The 21,500-nt window shown below is 40.9% G+C and overlaps 1 protein-coding gene across 2 annotated transcripts in view; it reads right to left on the bottom strand.

Moving 5' to 3' along the window:
• Positions 1–21,500, bottom strand: part of opcml (opioid binding protein/cell adhesion molecule-like) — a 575,316-nt gene that overhangs the window by 53,663 nt on the left and 500,153 nt on the right. For both annotated transcript variants that reach the window (XM_012966745.3, NM_001079019.1), the window contains 1 exon segment: positions 841–1,073. In XM_012966745.3, coding sequence (XP_012822199.1) covers positions 841–1,073 — 233 coding nt within the window.

The following is a 21,500-nucleotide window of genomic DNA, read 5'->3' as shown; positions in this document are numbered from 1 at the left end:
TTGAGTTTTTATTAAAGCAAATGTTTTATTTGTTTTCTGAAGTTCAACTTCATAACAAAGGGGGTTAGTCATTTTACATTTCAAGATTTGTAAGCAATAAACAGCAGAAATAAAATTGTTTAAATGGAAGATGTTTCTGTCCTATTGATTAGTCCTTAGCAGATGCAGGTATGTCAAGATAACAGAGGTTATCATTGTATCCAGTCTTCTTAATTTAGCTCCAAATAATTTTAATTAACTAGTTAATTATAAGGATTAAGCCAAATATTTTCTTGCACAAAAGAGCATGTTTAAACATGCACCATCAGAAATTATTTTTATCCTAAGTATATACTTTACATATACAGTGACAGATATATAGTACTCTAATAATAATTAGAGGCATGAATAGGAACTTATTCATAATTAGTTCTTGTGGAAAAAAGGTCTTTCAATGAAGTTCATGGCTGTCAAAAGGCCAGTATAACTGCCCAACCAGTACCTTGATCAACATTGCTCTATTTAAAGTAATGGCAATAGCCATGCATAGTTTTCCCATTTCTTACTATGACACTATGTAAAAAACATAGCTTGTGAAGCTAAAGTTATAAAGAAAGTACTGTGTCTTGCCAATTTTACAAACTGACTCCCATTATACCTGTATTTTGTATTTAAGAAAACCAAACAAACTTCACCACTTCTGGCCCCTCTGTCTTGAAGAATTTTAAAAGCAATTTCTTCTCTTTTAAGCATCAAAGTGGTCATCTACTGTAAGTTGTAACTTAATTTTTTATTTTGTAAATGCTTATTAGAATAATAATATGCAGGAGGCTTATATTCTTAACAAAAAGAGAAACCTACCTTGAACAATGAGATGTACACGAGACGTTTTGGGGTGATTGTCTGTTTGCACAGAGCAGGTGTAGGGTCCCTCATCATAAATGTCCACATTCTGGATCTCAATGCTGTACTGGCTCTTTGTGTTGGCCAGAAGCACCACACGGGGGTCTATCGACCACTTGTCATTGCCAGTGTATAAGATGGTGCTACGATTTAGCCAGGCTACTCTTGTCACTCTGTTGTCTACTGTGCACCTGCAGAAAAATAAATATAATTTAGTAATTACAAATAATTTGGGGAGAAAAATTAACCATTAAACATTTTAATTAAAAAAACTGAACAAAAACTTGTTTTATTATAATGCATTTCCAATAGCACATTTCAAAAGGTAATATTTGTTCCAGCATACAGAGGCATTTAATATAGCTACAGTCCAGTGTAGACAGCCTGATATTTTAAACTGATTACTGGTGGTGCTTCAGAAGCTGTAAGAAACCAAATTTCATTATTCAGGACTGTACTGTACAAGAGTACCTTTTCAAATTCACTGTTCATAAGAAACAGAAAAAGTTACCTTGTACAGCATACATTATCATGCTCTAGTGACTTTCTGTTCTTCTAACACAAGCATCAGCTCTTTGTTTACTTCATTTTAACTTTTTGGATTAGCTCTTCTGCAATCAGGCACTACATGTTCTCAAAAGAAACACAATGCGAATGCTTTCATTTTTTTAAAAGTTTGTCCTCCACATCAGACACTACTGTTGGGTAAATATAAGCTTTTAAGGCCTACATTACTAATGATCTCTGAGGTTTGTCAGGCTTGAATTTGGTTGTTTCAAATCAAATTCATAGCAGCTAAGGTTGTCTCAGTGATATATTCATTTTGTGAACAAAAGTAATGTCTGCACTGAGTCTCATATATTTGTGCTGCCTTCAGTGGCTGTTTATCAGTGTCATGCTCCCTATTACTGTGTTTCTTTAAAATATATATGTATATGCCAGCCAAGTTTAGGGATAATAAAAAATGTCACCTTATGTGAAAAATAACAAAAAATACAGAATGATGACACAAGTATCCTGTTATCCAATATTTATGTAGGTCTCTGTTTATTTTCTATTTTACTTCATTTGACCTTCCCACCATTTTCCTCTTTTGTTCCTGTACTTATTCTCCCTCACTACCTTGGTATTCTTCCCTTCTCTATCTCTCTGCTCATTTTTATCTTCATTACCTGTCAAAAACCATTTCTTTGCAGCCTGACAACATATCACTGAAAAAACTTTTATTTCTAATTTGGCATGATCACAGCAATGTTTCAAACAGGGGTCCTTTTAGAGGCAAGCAAAGCTTGAGCATGAGAAAGGATGCATGGAGTCCAAAACATTGCTGTTTTTATGCCATATTTTAAAAACAATTATGCCAAATTTAAAATAAAGTAAAGTTTAATGATGTGCTGCAATCTTCGTGACTTTGAGTTTTAAAGCTATGTGTTGTTAAAAATACCATGGTGCATGGACCTCTTTAAAAAGCCTGTACACAGACAGCAAAAAGCCTGCTATCTGCAGTACCTACTACTACAGTAATTTAATATATCACTTGTAAAAGAGTTGCATTTAGAAATGTACATACAAAAACAGGCTTTCCAAAATCTTTATTGGTACAAATGATGCTCTCTTGCATTTGCATATTCACAAAGCATATCATTAAAAGCATATCATTAGTAAGTAGTCTGATAGCTCCGCAGTGTTTATCTTAATAAAGACTTTTAATTCTAACACAATCCGCAGATATTTACCTACACATAGCACATAATTCCTGTTAAACAGAGTTTGGAAGTTGGGTCTATTTACCACATGGATGAAAAATTTGCATTATTATAGAATTTTACATTATTAGGCCTATGGCACACATGCAGTTATTATGGCTAAAGTAAGTCTTCTCAGTGTGAGATACCTGAAGTCAGGAAAAGTAGGTTAGTATTACCTAGTAACATGGCAGTCAGTGTTTCCAAACTTTCTGTTTGAAGAATCTCTGGTTGCTCCAAGCCACAGTCTATCTACATTTATTTTCATAGGTGAGGCTGCTGCCCCTCTTCACATTATACAGTACTGTATATACATTATTATATTATCAGTTCTAATTTTTATTAAACTAAACATTCAGTGCCAGGTGCATAATGTTTTACACACCACTTTAAAGTTATTACTGAATCATTTTTATAGAGTCTGAAAAGGTAATAAACAGTTTAATAAGTTCTTAGTCCATCAGTTTTTATACTGACTGTCAGAATCAATCAGAAAGAGAAGGATGTTGAAGGGGTTAATACGCGATGTCTAATAACATGCTGCAATCTCCTTAATGAAGCATGAAAGCATTCTGGCTATCACTGGACATGAACAAGAACACAATCCTGCTGATTTACACGCTATGCTTTATGCCGACATACTGCTAATTTGATTAACGGAGGCCGAATGAAAATTGCTGCTACAACTAGGACTCAGCTTTGGACTGATGGGTGTTTGAGTGGAAATGAAGGGAGGGAGCAACATGTAGTGTGATGAAATTATGGCTGATGGCAGTTGATTCCCCGGGCAGGGTGCCAGTCTTCCTTGTCTTGCACTCTTTAGCTGCACAGGTATCCATGTCTGCTTATATTACTGTACTTGGAACCTGTGCCAAAGACTCACATAATAATTAATTATCACTTATTTTTCTACATCACCTTTCAATGTGAAATTCACTTCATTTGCTAGCCTGCTGAAGCCAACCTTTAAGTGAGAACTGACAGAATATTTTAAAAGATTTTGCTTTCAAAGTGTTCTCAAAGTAAGTGTTCCATATAAATGGAAACAGAAGTTCCAGTTATTATTGCTTGGTCCATCAAAGAAATAATTATATGTGTACACAACAAATGAAGCCTCCTCTATATTATATAAATCTAACTGTGTTTAGCAGCATATATATTCAATACAAATTCAATATTTGCCAATGCATTTTAGACATACATTGCGCTGCAAATGACTATTATTATTTCTGTAGGCACAATGAGACTAAATCATAAACAAAACCCTTCCAGCACTTTCCTATCTCTCCAATTCTGTTTTATACCTATATGTCACACTACCGGGTCCTTTTTGGCCATTTCTGGAGGGGGGGGGGGGTGAAAATAGCTGCTCACAGTAGAAGTTATATGTGCTCTCAAGGACAACTTGTAACTTTATTGGAGGAATGTAATAAAATTTGTAAATAGAAAAAAAATTTAGAACTAAAATTTGCATTTTGCAATGTATTAGACATTAGACAGTTATTACACTGTGAATTTTAATTGGATATAAAGCATTTTTTAAGACCTGTTTGAAAGTGGGGTATATTTTTGGCACACAAATTAATTCCTCAGTAGGACATTTTATTGTATACACTGCACACTGGCACAAACTATACAAGCAGAAACATTTTTTTCTCTGCTGATATTTGTGGTGCTATGGGTTCGCAAAACTTACAGGTATATTAAATAAAAGCAAAGAAAAAAATGTTTGTACAAGGGAAACATTTTTATATTGTGGATATTTTTCCGTTAACATTGCCTCATAAGGTTAACAGGAGGTTTGTATCCTGGAGGAGACACACACTTCTGCACTGGGCTGAGACAGCTCCTATAACCCATTCTGATTCAAAGAGCTTGTTCCTTGATCACTAGACACTAGACAGAGTATGGTTATAAGTAGACTGGAGGGGAAGGGAAAGTTACTGAAATCTGACATCATAGAATGATTTTTAGCACTGTTTTTTTTTAGAATTTAAATAATGTTTCCAAAAAACAACAGCAACGCAACAACAAAAGAATGTTATTGCATATAACTATTAATGATTCACCTTCATGCTCTTGCTTGAGAGAGCCTTTCCACTGATTTCACCCACAGCTAAATGGTTGCTGTTGCTATTATTAAGGACTGCATCCACAATATATTCACCATCTGTTTAAACAGTTCTCTGTCAAACCAATGACTCTTCAATCACACAATCACTCATCGGTAAAAACTAAGAAAGCTTTATCAGAATGGTCTATGTAAATACAGCCATAAGGACTCACAGAAAAGCTGCACTTTGTCCTCTATCAAATGAAACACAGGATTTTCTTGTTTTGTAAACATGTTCTTAGGGTATCTGACTTCCTCTCTTAGAAAAATCTTTCATTCCCTGGGCCAGAGCCTACGCAGTTCTCTCCTCTCTCCCCTCTCCTACTCACTCCCCCTTCCTTAGTTACAAAGTTACATAGTTACATAGGGTTGAAAAAAGACCATTGTCCATCAAGTTCAACCCATCCGAGTAAACCCAGCACACAACCTATACTTACCAATCTATACACTCACATACATAAACTATATATACAACCAGTAATACTAACTGTAGATATTAGTATCACAATAGCCTTGGATATTCTGCTTGTTCAAAAACTCATCCAGGCCCCTCTTAAAGGCATTAACAGAGTCTGCCATTACCAAATCACTAGGAAGGGCATTCCACAGCCTCACTGCCCTCACCGTGAAAAACCACCTACGCTGCTTCAAATGGAAGCTCTGTTCCTCTAATCTATAGGGGTTACCTCTGGTGCGCTGATTGTTTTTATGGGAAAAAAGAACATCCCCCAACTGCCTATAATCCTCTCTAATGTACTTGTACAGAGTAATCATGTCCCCTCGCAAGCGCCTCTTTTCCAGAGAAAACAACCCCAACCTCGACAGTCTAACCTCATAGCTTAAATCTTTCATCCCCTTTACCAGTTTAGTTGCACGTCTCTGCACTCTCTCCAGCTCATTAATATCCTTCTTAAGGACTGGAGCCCAAAACTGCACTGCATACTCAAGGTGAGGCCTTACCAGGGACCTATAAAGAGGCAAAAATATGTTCTCATCCCTTGAGTCAATGCCCTTTTTTATTTGCTGTAGTAGCCACAGAATGACACTGCCTGGAATTAGACAACTTGTGATCTACAAAAACCCCTAGATCCTTCTCCATTAAGGATGCCCCCAACACACTACCATTCAGTAGATAGTTTGCGTTTATATTATTTCTACCAAAGTGCATAACTTTGCACTTGTCAACATTGAACCTCATTTTCCAGTTTGCTGCCCAGTTTTCCAAAGCGGCAGCATCCTGCATGGAACTTATAGTTTTGCACAATTTTGTGTCATCAGCAAAAATAGAAACAGTACTCTCTATGCCCACCTCCAGGTCATTAATAAACAAGTTAAAAAGCAAAGGACCAAGGACTGACCCCTGCGGTACTCCACTAACCACACTGGCCCAATTAGAAAATGTTCCATTTACCACCACTCTTTGTACTCTATCCTTCAGCCAGTTCTCTATCCAATTACAAATATTATGTTCTAGCCCAATATTCCTCAATTTGATCATTAACCTTCTGTGAGGTACTGTATCAAACGCTTTAGCAAAATCTAAGTAGATGACATCAACTGCCATTCCAGCATCAAGGTTCCTGCTCACCTCCTCATAAAAGGCAACTAAATTAGTCTGGCAAGATCTGTTACGCATAAAACCATGCTGGCACAAACTTATAGTATTGTGAACTGCAATGTATTCAACTATCCTATCCCTTATTACCCCTTCCAGAAGCTTTCCTACTACTGATGTCAGACTAACAGGCCTATAGTTTTCAGGCTGAGAACGAGATCCCTTTTTAAATAATGGCACCACATTAGCAATTCGCCAGTCTCTCGGCACCATGCCAAACCTCAACGAATCCTGAAAAATTATGTGAAGAGGCTTGGCAATCACAGCGCTCAGCTCATTTAATACCCTGGGATGAATCCCATCCGGTCCTGGACCTTTGTTTATCTTTACATGTTCAAGTCTCTGTTGAATTTCCTCCCGAGTGACCCATGCGTCAGTTGCTTAATTACTAGAACTGGGTATATTAAAAGGGAAGCCTTCATTAGCTGGCTCCTCAGATGTATAGACAGATGAAAAATAAGAGTTCAAAATTTCTGCTTTTTCCCCGTTCTCATCAACCAACGTACCCCCCCATGATAATAAAGTTCCCACCCCTTCTTGCTTCATTTTTTTACTATTCACATAATTAAAAAATAATTTTGGATTCTTTTTACTCCTAGCTGCAATATCCCTTTCCATTTCTATTTTAGCTTGCCTGATAGCTTTTTTGCATGCTTTATTTGCTTCCTTGTACCTGATGAAAGTTTCCGCTGTCCCAGCTAACTTGAATGCTTTAAAAGCACGTTTTTTTATTACCAACCTCGACCCTAACTCTTTTATTCAGCCATAAAGGTTTTGCTTTGCGATGCCTCTCCTTGCTTACAAGGGGAATATACTGTTGTGTATACCTACAAAGCAATGTTTTAAAGATGTTCCATTTTCCTTCTGTGTCTAACCCCATGAAAAGCCTTTCCCAGTTGACACATTGCAGAGATGCCCTTATACTGGCAAAGTCTGCACGTTTAAAATTGAGCGTTTTAGTTACTCCCTTATAGAGCTGTCTCTGCAGCTCTATAAGGTGTATATGTGTATTTGAGCTATAACGGCAAAGCTGCAAGCAGGAAGCTAAAATGACAGCTGCAATCGTAAGCAAACAGAGAAAGTTTCTAGGGCTGTTTACTCAGGTATGGTATTTCTTTCTGCAGAATAAATACAGTGTTCTAGCTTGCACTAATGTGGCAAATCTATTGGCAGTTAAATGCCAAAACGACTTTCCTTCTCCTTTAAAAGATTTTTTCTGAACAAAACATATTCTATTTTTTAAAGAATGTAGTAATTCTGAAGGGGAATGTCATGGACTTGTATGCTATTGCTATTTATCTTGTACTTATAAGTAGGGATGTAGCGAACTGTTCGCCGGCGAACTAATTCGCGCGAACATCGGGTGTTCGCAAGTCCGCAAATTCGCGAACTTTTGGCGATGTTCGCCATTTGGGTTCGCCTTAGCTGGCGCCAAATTTTGACCTCTCACCCCAGACCAGCAGATACATGTCAGGCAATCAGGCAGTTCTCCCTCCTGGGCCACCCCCCCCCCCTTGGACCACTCCCTTCCATATATAAACCGAAGCCCAGCAGCCATTTTACATTCTGCCTGTGTGTGCTTGAAGAGATAGTGTAGGGAGAGAAGCTGTGATTGATTTCAGGGAGAGTTTAAGTAGGATTTCTGGCTAGTAATCTACTACTGCTCTGTATTTGTGTGGGGATAGGAGCTGTGCATTCATTTCAGGGAGAGTTTAAGTTGGATTTCTGGCAAGTAATCTACTTTCTACTGCTCTGTATTTGTGTGGGGATAGGAGCTGTGCATTCATTTCAGGGAGAGTTTAAGTAGGATTTCTGGCTAGTAATCTACTTTCTACTGCTCTGTATTTGTGTGGGGATAGGAGCTGTGCATTCATTTCAGGGAGAGTTTAAGTAGGATTTCTGGCTAGTAATCTACTTTCTACTGCTCTGTATTTGTGTGGGGATAGGAGCTGTGCATTCATTTCAGGGAGAGTTTAAGTAGGATTTCTGGCAAGTAATCTACTTTCTACTGCTCTGTATTTGTGTGGGGATAGGAGCTGTGCATTCATTTCAGGGAGAGTTTAAGTAGGATTTCTGGCTAGTAATCTACTTTCTACTGCTCTGTATTTGTGTGGGGATAGGAGCTGTGCATTCATTTCAGGGAGAGTTTAAGTAGGATTTCTGGCAAGTAATCTACTTTCTACTGCTCTGTATTTGTGTGGGGATAGGAGCTGTGCATTCATTTCAGGGAGAGTTTAAGTAGGATTTCTGGCTAGTAATCTACTACTGCTCTGTATTTGTGTGGGGATAGGAGCTGTGCATTCATTTCAGGGAGAGTTTAAGTTGGATTTCTGGCAAGTAATCTACTTTCTACTGCTCTGTATTTGTGTGGGGATAGGAGCTGTGCATTCATTTCAGGGAGAGTTTAAGTAGGATTTCTGGCTAGTAATCTACTTTCTACTGCTCTGTATTTGTGTGGGGATAGGAGCTGTGCATTCATTTCAGGGAGAGTTTAAGTAGGATTTCTGGCAAGTAATCTACTTTCTACTGCTCTGTATTTGTGTGGGGATAGGAGCTGTGCATTAATTTCAGGGAGAGTTTAAGTAGGATTTCTGGCTAGTAATCTACTTTCTACTGCTCTGTATTTGTGTGGGGATAGGAGCTGTGCATTCATTTCAGGGAGAGTTTAAGTAGGATTTCTGGCTAGTAATCTACTTTCTACTGCTCTGTATTTGTGTGGGGATAGGAGCTGTGCATTCATTTCAGGGAGAGTTTAAGTAGGATTTCTGGCAAGTAATCTACTTTCTACTGCTCTGTATTTTTTGTCTAAATAACAATTTGTCTAAATAACAATAATAATTCCGTGTCCAGAAACATCACTTGAGTGACGGTTTTCCACCAGCAATAATATATTCCGTATCCACTACTGTATACGTTGCCCTTGCAGGCCTTGTTGCCCGGTGTCTGCAACCAAGTGCCACCTAGCTGTGTGAGCTTTTTCACAATCTGTCTAAATTACAATAATAATTCCGTGTCCAGAAACATCACTTGAGTGACGGTTTTCCACCAGCAATAAAATATTCCGTATCCACTACTGTATACGTTGCCCTTGCAGGCCTTGTTGCCCGGTGTCTGCAACCAAGTGCCACCTAGCTGTGTGATCTTTTTCACAATTTGTCTAAATAACAATAATAATTCCGTGTCCAGAAACATCACTTGAGTGACGGTTTTCCACCAGCAATAAAATATTCCGTATCCACTACTGTATACGTTGCCCTTGCAGGCCTTGTTGCCCGGTGTCTGCAACCAAGTGCCACCTAGCTGTGTGATCTTTTTCACAATTTGTCTAAATAACAATAATAATTCCGTGTCCAGAAACATCACTTGAGTGACGGTTTTCCACCAGCAATAAAATATTCCGTATCCACTACTGTATACGTTGCCCTTGCAGGCCTTGTTGCCCGGTGTCTGCAACCAAGTGCCACCTAGCTGTGTGATCTTTTTCACAATTTGTCTAAATAACAATAATAATTCCGTGTCCAGAAACATCACTTGAGTGACGGTTTTCCACCAGCAATAAAATATTCCGTATCCACTACTGTATACGTTGCCCTTGCAGGCCTTGTTGCCCGGTGTCTGCAACCAAGTGCCACCTAGCTGTGTGATCTTTTTCACAATTTGTCTAAATAACAATAATAATTCCGTGTCCAGAAACATCACTTGAGTGACGGTTTTCCACCAGCAATAATATATTCCGTATCCACTACTGTATACGTTGCCCTTGCAGGCCTTGTTGCCCGGTGTCTGCAACCAAGTGCCACCTAGCTGTGTGAGCTTTTTCACAATCTGTCTAAATTACAATAATAATTCCGTGTCCAGAAACATCACTTGAGTGACGGTTTTCCACCAGCAATAAAATATTCCGTATCCACTACTGTATACGTTGCCCTTGCAGGCCTTGTTGCCCGGTGTCTGCAACCAAGTGCCACCTAGCTGTGTGATCTTTTTCACAATTTGTCTAAATAACAATAATAATTCCGTGTCCAGAAACATCACTTGAGTGACGGTTTTCCACCAGCAATAAAATATTCCGTATCCACTACTGTATACGTTGCCCTTGCAGGCCTTGTTGCCCGGTGTCTGCAACCAAGTGCCACCTAGCTGTGTGATCTTTTTCACAATTTGTCTAAATAACAATAATAATTCCGTGTCCAGAAACATCACCCAAGTTGTTGTTGTTTTGTAAAAATAAAAAAAATGCCAGGCAAAGGCAGGCCGCCACGCAGAGGCACTAGGGGCCGTGCTGCTATGATATCCTGTGGCCCTAGGAAATTGCCCAGTTTTCCGAAGGCACTTACCCTGAACTCCCAAAATGCTGAAGAGGTAGTTGACTGGCTTACACAGCACACCCCATCCTCTACTGTTTCTAACTTTGCCACAACATCCTCATCCTCCTTTGCTATGGGCACCCCACGTACCACTTCCTCCACCACCGCCGCCCCTTCTTCACTGGAGTCAGAGGAGTTATTTACTCATGAGTTTGTTGAACTGAGTGATGCGCAACCATTATTGCCAGAAGAAGATGAAGGAGATGCGGACGTTACACCAGATATCATAATTCAGGCAGGCAACACAACAGAGATGGACATAAGGTGTGATGATGATGAGGTCCCCGCTGCTGCTGTCTTCTGTGAGCTGTCAGAAGAAATTGATGCATCTGAGGAGAATGATGATGAGGAGAGTGATATTTTGTGGGTGCCCACAAGAAGAGAGCAAGAGGAGGATAGTTCAGATGGAGAGACGGAGAGTCAGAGAGGCAGGAGGAGATTAAGACTTAGAAGAAGCAGGGACAGCTCCCAGGGAACAGTAGGGCAACAACATGAATCGGCACCTGTGGTCAGCCAGCCAATGCACCCGCCAGCTTCTACTGTTACCGCTAGAAATCCCGCATCAAAAGGCTCAGCAGTGTGGCATTTTTTTAATGTGTGTGCCTCTGACAAAAGCGCTGTAATTTGCAATGAGTGCAGTCAGAAACTGAGTCTTGGGAAGCCCAACACCCACTTAGGTACAACTGCTATGCGAAGGCACATGAACGCCAAACACAAAGCACTATGGGAGCAACACCTCAAAGGCAGCAGCCAAACGCTAAGCCACCCTCCTTCTGCTCCAGCATCTTACTGCTCTACCTCTGCTGTCCTTGACCCGTCTCAACCACCCTCCACTCCGCCTTCCAGTTCCTGCTCATCTGCCCCCAGCCAAGTTTCTGTGAGGGCCATGTTTGAGCGTAAGAAACCAATGCCTCCGAGTCATCCCCTTGCCCGGCGTCTGACAGCTGGATTGTCTGCACTCTTAGCCCGCCAGCTTTTACCATACCAGCTGGTGGACTCTGAGGCTTTCCACCAATTTGTAGCAATTGGGACACCGCAGTGGAAGGTACCCAGCCGCAATTTTTTTTCACAGAAGGGAATACCACACCTGTACCAGCATGTGCAGAGCCAAATCACTGCATCTCTGTCATTTAGTGTTGGGGCAAAGGTCCATATGACTACTGACACATGGTCCTCCAAGCATGGTCAGGGCAGGTATGTCACCTACACTGCCCACTGGGTGAACCTGGTGATGGCTGGGAGGCAGGGAATGCGTGGTTCAACAACAGTGGAGTTGGTGTCACCGCCACGGGTTGCATGCGGGTCTGCCACCACCTCTACTCCTCCTTTGCTCTCTAACTCGTCTTCTAAGTCGTCTTCTAAGTCGTCTTCTAAGTCGTCTTCTAAGTCGTCTTCTAAGTCGTCTTCTAACTTGGCTTCTTCCTCGGCTTCTTCCTCCTCTGCTGCTGTGTCCTCCTCCACACCTGTGCACCCCCAGCTCCACATAGGCTATTCGACGTGCCAGGTACGCCGTTGTCATGCTGTCTTGGGCATGACGTGCCTGGAAAGTAGAAACCATACCGGATCTGTACTCCTGTCATCTCTGCACTCACAGGCCGATCGGTGGCTGACCCCACACCAACTGAAAATTGGAAAAGTGGTGTGTGACAACGGAAGCAATCTGTTGGCAGCACTGAGACTGGGCAATTTAACACATGTGCCCTGCATGGCACATGTTTTAAATTTGATAGTCCAACGGTTTGTCTCGAAGTACCCAGGATTGCAGGACATTCTCAGGCAGTCCAGGAAGGTGTCTGGCCATTTCAGACATTCCTACACAGCCATGGCACGCCTTGCTGACATTCAGCGGTGGCACAATTTGCCAGTCAGGCGTTTAATTTGCGACAGCCAGACTCGCTGGAATTCAACGCTCCTCATGTTTGAACGTCTGCTGCAACAACAAAGAGCCATCAATGAATACCTATTTGAACTGGGTGGTAGGACTGGATCTGCAGAGCTGGGGATTTTTTCCCCCGTTACTGGGTGCTTATGCGCGACGCCTGCAGGCTGATGCGCCCTTTTGACGAGGTCACAAATATGGTTAGTCGCACTGAAGGCACCATCAGCGACCTAATACCCTTTGCTTTTTTTCTTGAGCGTGCCGTGCGACGAGTGACAGATGACGCTGTAGACCAGCGTGACCAAGAGCCTGATTTCTGGGCAGAATCACCAGAACGTTCCCAGGCACCTGCTGCAACGCAGGGAGAGGTGTCAGAAGCGGAGTCAGAGGAGGAAGGTGGCTTTGTGGAGGCAGAAGACCAACAGGAGCAGGCTTCCCAGGGGGCTTGTGGTCACCTTTTGTGGAGCCCTGGTCTTGTACGTGGCTGGGGGGAGGAGACGGTGGTGGATGAGGACGTAGTCCTTGATAATGAGGAAGGGGAGATGGATACCTCTGCATCCAACCTTGTGAGAATGGGGTCTTTCATGCTGTCATGCCTGTTGAAGGACCCCCGTATCAAGAGGCTTAAGGAGAAGGACCTGTACTGGGTGGCAACGCTACTAGACCCTCGTTACAAGCATAAAGTGGCAGAAATGTTACCAACGTACCACAAGTCCGAAAGGATGCTGCATTTCCAAACCAGCCTGCAAAACATGTTGTACAATTCTTTTAAGGGTGATGTCACTCCACATTCCAGGGGCAGAGGTGCCGGTAATCCTCCCACGAGCACACCTGCAAGGACAATGCACTTTGTAACGTCAGACATGCAAAGTTTTTTCAGTCCAAGGCAGCGCCAGGACCCTTCTGGATCCACCCTCAGAGAACGCCTCGACCGGCAGGTAGCGGACTACCTGGCATTAACTGCAGATATTGACACTCTGAGGAGCGATGAACCCTTGGACTACTGGGTGCGCAGGCTTGATCTGTGGCCAGAGCTGTCACAATTTGCCATAAATCTGTTGTCTTGCCCTGCCTCAAGTGTCCTCTCAGAAAGGACCTTTAGTGCAGCAGGAGGGATTGTAACTGAGAAGAGAACTCGCCTAGGTCACAAAAGTGTTGATTACCTGACCTTTATTAAAATGAATGAGGCATGGATCTCGGAGGGTTACTGCACGCCGGAAGACTTGTTCTGACTGCCCATGCAGCTGTCCTTCTCTGCACGCCGCTTGACACCACACACAGCTGTCCTTTAGCGTCCTCCTCCACCACCGTACAAACTAGGGTGCAAATCCTACTGGCTTAATTGTAAGCCAAACTTTTTGGACAGGTAAATCCTGAATTTTTCTCTCTTCTACTCTTCTGTGCTTGTCACCCTATCTGAGTTCTTTGAAAGGGTTTGGCTGGGGCATGGTTATGATACCATCTAGCTTTGATGTTTTTAATGTCGTCTGTGCTTGTCACCCTATATGAGTTCTTTGAAAGGGTTTGGCTGGGGCATGGTTATGATACCATCTAGCTTTGATGTTTTTAATGTCTTCTGTGCTTGTCACCCTATATGAGTTCTTTGAAAGGGTTTGGCTGGGGCATGGTTATGATACCATCTAGCTTTGATGTTTTTAATGTCTTCTGTGCTTGTCACCCTATCTGAGTTCTTTGAAAGGGTTTGGCTGGGGCATGGTTATGATACCATCTAGCTTTGATGTTTTTAATGTCTTCTGTGCTTGTCACCCTATCTGAGTTCTTTGAAAGGGTTTGGCTGGGGCATGGTTATGATACCATCTAGCTTTGATGTTTTTAATGTCTTCTGTGCTTGTCACCCTATATGAGTTCTTTGAAAGGGTTTGGCTGGGGCATGGTTATGATACCATCTAGCTTTGATGTTTTTAATGTCTTCTGTGCTTGTCACCCTATCTGAGTTCTTTGAAAGGGTTTGGCTGGGGCATGGTTATGATACCATCTAGCTTTGATGTTTTTAATGTCTTCTGTGCTTGTTGTCACCCTATCTGAGTTCTTTGAAAGGGTTTGGCTGGGGCATGGTTATTATACCATCTAGCTTTGATGTTTTTAATGTCTTCTGTGCTTGTTGTCACCCTATCTTAGTTCTTTGAAAGGGTTTGCCTGGGGCATGGTTATGATACCATCTATCTGAGATATTTTTTCTGTCCTCTGTGCTTCAGTGGCTGCAACAAAAAAACCATAATTTTTTAGGAATGTACACATTCCTGATTTTTCAGGGTTCTGCAACTGCGGCAAAATCGTATCTTTTATGGTCACCACAGGTGATCGAAAAGGTAGGACAAACCTGGGCCCACACTGCAGAATCAGTGTTTTTTGGTTCACGTTACTCTACATTGAATTACCTCTGCCTGACCATGCACGTGCGCACAAGCACGGTGACTGCTAAACACACCACTACAGAAATATTCCCACCGACGGGACGAACGTCCTGGAGGTGACAAGCAACTAGTAAAAACTAATATTCGCACACTTGACAGTATCATTAAAGCTTTTTGCGTTTTTTTTCGTTGCAGTAAACGCGGCGTTTTGTCTTTGCGTGTGAACCGGCCGTAACCTTTACACGACTTGATTGGAATGTAGATGCCGGACTTTTTAAAGCAGTTTATTACATAAGTTTAGGAATGTAGTGTGATTTCTGCCCTTTACAGCACAAAACGCAACGCTGTGTCAACAACGTATTTTTCAGAGAAATTTTTGCCATTGATGCCCCTCCTGCATGCCACTGTCCAGGTCATGGCACCCTTTAAACAACTTTAAAATCAGTTTTCTGGCCAGAGATGGCTTTTCTAGGTTTTAAAGTTCGCCTTCCCATTGAAGTCTATGGGGTTCGCAAAGTTCATGAACGTTCGCACTTTCTGACGAAAAGTTCGCTACATCCCTACTTATAAGGACTTAATTCACTGTGGGTGATTCAGTGCCATGTGTTACAGGATATACAGGGTTAAATTATTCTGTAATTTGGATAGTAATCTTAATATAACCCTTAGTGGCAATGGTGCCATTCTGTCTGCTGAACACAACCCCTTTCAATATGGGAGCTCCACCCACTACTGTGTTTTCTGTCCATACCGTGTCTTCACATGTACAGCCCAGAAAGGTTATCAGACAAATGGATGAAATAGCATCTGAGGGGAGGGGCTGATGGTTCCGTTAGTGTTTAAGGGCCTTAGTGGGAGGGATTTCTAGGCCTCCCTTCATTTGAGAAAGCTTCTCAACTCATTCTGCTGGTTGCTTTCTCTCCCAAGTCTCCCAAAAACTATACATCAGGAATGCTCCCACGCTAACACTTTTTTCTAAGCTCCTTAAAAAACACCTTCTAGATTAGGGATCCCCAACCTTTTTTTTACATGTGAGCAACATTTAAATCTAAAAAATGTTGGGGAGCAATGGAAGCTTGAAAAAATGTCCTAGGGGATGACCAATAAGGGCTGTGATTGTTTATTTATTAGCCCAGTGATGACTGGCAGACTACAGGAGGCTTTGCTGCTTGCCAGTACACATGGGGGCACATTTACTAACCCACGAATCCGATTGGAAATCCGATTGGAAGACAAACTTTTTGCGACTTTTTCGTATTTTTTGCAATTTTTTTCGTCGCCGTTACGACTTTTCGTAAATTGTCGCGACTTTTTCGCAACCATTACGACTTGCGCGAAAAGTCGCGACTTTTTCGTGGCCGTTACAATTTGCTCGTATCTTGTCGCGACGTTTTCGTATTGAGCGCTCGTAAGCGGCAGGCGAAACTTTCAGACATAGCATGATTTTGGAAGCCTCCCATAGGACTCAATGGCACTCTGCAGCTCCAACCTGGCCCAAGAAAAGTCACCATACCAAAGCTTGAATGAATCCGAAACTTTCGTACTCGGCGCGAAAGCTGCGAAAAAGTCGCGAAAGCTGCGCAAGTCGTAGCGCTACGAAAAAGTCGCGACATTTTGCGAAACATTCGTAATGGCTACGAAAAAGTCGCAACAATTTCCGAAAAAATTGCAAAATACCGATCATTACGAAAAAAACGCATTCGGACACCTTCGGACCGTTCGTGGATTAGTAAATCAGCCCCATGGTCTTCATGCCTCCAAATCTTGTTTTTAAGTCAGAAATTAAAAAATGGAAACCTGCTTTGAGGCCATTGGGAGCAACATCAGAGGGGTTAGTGAGCAACATGTTGCTCACAAGGAACTGGTTGGGGATCACTATTCTAGCACTTTGCTAGTCTTCCTCTGCAGCAACACACCTGTATCCTATACCCCATCCCCCCTAATTGTTTCTGTTTTTTTTTCCTTTTCTCAATAGATTGTTAGCTCCCTGGAGCAGGAACCTTATCCAAACTGTGTTTTGAAAGATCCTAGCTCTTTATCTATTTTATCTATTGTTACTATTAGGGATGAGCGGATATGTCTCGTTTTGCCATAAAATTCTTGAAACTGCTGAGAAATTTGCAAAATGGTGGAAAATTTATGAAATGCACCTACTGCAACTTTCCTGACATTAACCCAACTTTTTATGTCACCGCCACTTATTCTGTTTGTGTTTATACCTTGTAAAGCACTGAAAACAACTGTGGTGCTATATACGTATATACATACATACATACATACAAACAAACAATGAAGCCCAATGATACAGAGAACAGGCATTTTTACTGCTGTTTAATGTTTGTAGTACAAACGGTTATGATTCCGTTGTCTTGTGCGCGGGCAAGGGACACAAGCGGGTAGCCCTGGCCCCGCCACTGGTTGTTAAATATTTTAATTTATGTTAAATATTCTTGTTAATAAACAACTGTGGCCTTCTCTACTCAATTCTGTTTGAAGTCCATTTATTGTAAAAGAGGGGTAAAAAGTCAGCAGGGCTGAGTTCTAAAACCCTACTGGATACTTAATCCTCATTGCAAATTGCGGATTGGTTTAATGCTAAACTGGAATAAAATAAAAGGTGGAAAATAAATACATAAATTCCCTAAAGTGCTAACCACTGCTACTGTTTTCTAAAAATATTATAAATCAGTTGATCTATAATTGAAACAATTTTTAAATTAATAGGTTTGCCGTTGATAAAATCATTCCCATTAAGCTTGGAGATCTTGCTCTACAATACCAAATTTTAACAAAGCACTTCTGTTGAGTGTATTTAAGAAGCACATAATCACATTCATTCTCAAGATCAGCAACACACAATTATTGAAGCCTGAAACTTGCATTGTAACACAAGATCCTACCAGGTAAAAATATTAAGATCCTCCCCTAAGCCTTTGGACACGTTATTGTAATGTGCTGCCGATATCTTATCTATAATCTTTGACTAAAATAGAGCCAGCCACAAATGACAAAGGAAACATTTGCTACAACTGTGAGCCTTTCATCTGAAAAAAAATTCTTCAAAGCACTGTAATGTTATGTTATGTGGGACCCAACTGAGCAAGGTTAGACCTTACTCTACATTATCTCAGAAATAGAATCATAAGATATCACACATGCTTCAGCACAAAAGGTAGGTAACTAGATACAGAACAATTATTTAAAAAATAATTCATTAAAGAATGAAACCACTGTTTCATGTAGTTAAACCAGCAAATCACTAATGCAATACATTTATAATTGGAAGACCATAAGCCAAACTTTGCTTAGATCCGGTAGTATCTTGTGGCCAATGTCATTACAATGAGTGAATGGATAGTGCTAAAATGTACCTAAATTTACCTATACAAAGGGATGTCTTTCTAATAAGAGGTTTTTTTAATCCTTCATTGTCCTTTAATGGCAAGGTAGATTGGTGTGGATGTGAGACAGAGGGATGACATAACTGGTATGATTTACTCTTCTAAAGTGAAATTCACCATTATTATGGGTTTTCAAGCAAACTTTTACAGATTTTACAGTGGGTTGCGGGTTCAGTTGTGAGTCAGTTTGTGGGGCATTCTAGATACCAAGATGCTGGACTAAGGTCTTATACTATTTTAGGTCTTATCACCAGGGGCGCCGAGGTGCCCTAGGCAACCCGGTCGGCCACCTCGCCCCTGCACGTTGCTAACGTAAACACCCCCCACCCCGGTTTTGGGCGTGGGAGGGGGGGGGTTGCGAAGTGATAGTTCATTGCCCCCGCCGAGTAATAACAAGCGGCGGGGAAATGAAAATGGAGCGCACAGACTAGGGGTAGGCAAGAGAGGCTTCTACCTGGCGCCCCCTCATCATTGAGCCCTAGGCAGCTGCCTCTTCTGCCTACCCCTAGTTGCGGCCCTGCTTATCACAACAGAAAAAAATACATTCAGATTCAGATGTTGGTTCCGCTTCCAATGGGGACTGGGCAGAAAATGTCAAAATGTTCTGCCCAGTCCCCATTGGAGATGTGGCCAGTGGATGTGGCCAAAATTTACCGCCCTATAAATCCAGGCCTGGTTAAAGTATGCAAGAAGCAAAATCAATTGTAGGAATGGTTGCTATTCAGTGTTAAATTGGCACCATATTTTTAATGACTTTCCAATTTTATTTTCTAGAAAATCGTTTTCATCCTTGGAAGTCTAGCAAAACACAAACACATTTACAGAATAAAATATTAGCATTCAATTAGAAGGCCAAGAGGATTCCAATTTATTCTGATATTGTGATGTGACAAATTTTAATGGGGCTTCTTTACACACCAGAAGAGTTTCTAAAATAGAACACATGATAAAGTAATAATTTCTTTAACTATTTTCTTACATTAAATAAGGCTACATTTAAAGAAACTGGTTACAGTGACAACTTTACATTTCCAATTAAATCTGAAGTTCAGTCATTTGTGATTTAAAAACAAAAGTGGCCAGCGATTAGTTAAAAAATCATTACAGTTTGTACTCTGACTTCTAAATGGATAGATTTGAAGTAAATAGCTTGTAAAATGCACTAAACAACACAGTTGGCTGTTTCCCAAGAATGAGAAAATGTACACAGACATAAATACACGCAAACTACAGGCAAATGTGTAGAAGCGGCCAGTTTTAATGAAGGAAGGGAAAATATGAGCTAAAATTAAATACTGGGTATGGGTTGCCATACTTCCCCCTCTAGTATAGTCAAAAAATGCAAATCTATTGCATTAAAGGCCGAATATATGGAATCAGATATTCCAAAGAAAGGACAGCCAAACAATGAAGCTTTAATACTAGTATTCCTTAATGGATAAATGCAACATGACATTCTCAATATGAAGATTAAAAGAGATTACACATATAATTTATTTCATTTTTTTGGATACACCTAAATAATGTGCATAAAATGTTAAAATGCAGATGTGGAACCTTTTATCAAGAATGCTCAGGACCTGGGGTTTTCTGGATTAAGGATCTTTCCATAATTTAAATCGCTATACCTTAAACTACTAAAAAAAATGATATAAACATTAATGAAACCAAATAGGATTATGTTGCTTCCAATAAGGATTATTTATATCTTAGTTTGGATAAAGTACAAGGTACTGTTTTATTATTACAGAGAAAAAGGAAATCATTTTAAAAAATGTGAGGCTATGGGAGATGGTCTCCCTGTAATTCTGAACTTTCTGGATAACCTGTGTAAAAATGTTATGATTTAAAACTTTGTTTGAAAATTCTTCTAAGAATGTTTGGTAGTTGTTTTTGGACGATGGTTTCTTAATTATTATCTATTTAAATTATTATTTTTCCTTTTTGCATATACACATGCTAGAAAAAGGTAAAGGAAGAACCTTCTAGAATATTTTGTATGATGCAGTTGATGTACAGTGGAGTACAATATTTTATGTATTATGTGGGCCAAGTCCCACCCAATAGCTGCACTGTTGCCTCAGCTCCAAGTACACAGTGGTTGACACAGGATATGGTGCTTAAAGGGTTACACAAGATAAATGTGAATATGGCACCTGGGCCAGATGGAATACACCCTCGGGTACTGAGAGAGCTAGGGTCAGATTTACAGTGGCCTTTGTTTCTGATATTCTCAGACTCGCTTTCATCAGGTACGGTACCTAGGGATTGGAAGAAGGCGAATGTCATTCCTATATTTAAAAAGGGAGTAAGAGCTCAGCCTGGCAATTATAGGCCTGTAAGTCTGACACCCATGGTGGGCAAGTTATTTGAAGGCCTGTTAAGAGATCACATACAAAATTATGCATTGGAGAATGGCATTATGAGCAGTAATCAGCATGGCTTTATGAAAGACAGGTCTTGTCAGACCAGTTTATTGGCTTTTTATGATGAGGTAAGTAAGAAGCTGGACAGTGGGGATACAGAGGGTGGTTGTTAATGGTACATTCTCTACTTGGAGTAAGGTTCTCAGTGGGGTCCCTCAGGGTTCTGTACTGGGTCCACTTTTGTTTAACTTGTTCATAAATGACTTAGGGGAGGGTATTACAAGCAATGTATCAGTGTTTGCAGATGACACAAAACTCTGCAGACCAGTCAATTCTATCCAGGATGTGGCATCCTTGCAGCAGGATCTTGACCAACTGGCAATCTGGGCGGCTAAGTGGCAGATGAGATTTAACGTGGATAAATGTAAGGTCATGCACCTGCGATATGCAACCCACTTATACCCTTAATGGGACTGCAGTAGGCAAATCCATAATGGAGAAGGACCTTGGAGTCCTTGTAGATAATAAACTTGGCTGTAGCAAGCAATGCCAGGCAGCAGTTTTTGAGCTGTATTAAAAGGAATATAGATTCACAGGAGGATGGGGTTATTCTTCCCCTTTACAGAGCGCTGGTAAGGCCCCATCTAGAATATGCTGTTCAGTTTTGGTCTCCAGTGCTCAAACGGGACATGATTGAGTTAGAGAGGGTACAGAGAAGGGCAACTAAGCTGGTAAAGGGTATGGAAAGTCTCAGTTA

The sequence above is a fragment of the Xenopus tropicalis genome, chromosome 7, assembly GCF_000004195.4.
Source record: "Xenopus tropicalis strain Nigerian chromosome 7, UCB_Xtro_10.0, whole genome shotgun sequence".
NCBI lineage: Eukaryota > Metazoa > Chordata > Amphibia > Anura > Pipidae > Xenopus > Xenopus tropicalis.
The sequence above is the reverse complement of the archived record's forward strand: the minus strand, read 5'-3'. Positions and strand labels throughout refer to the sequence as shown.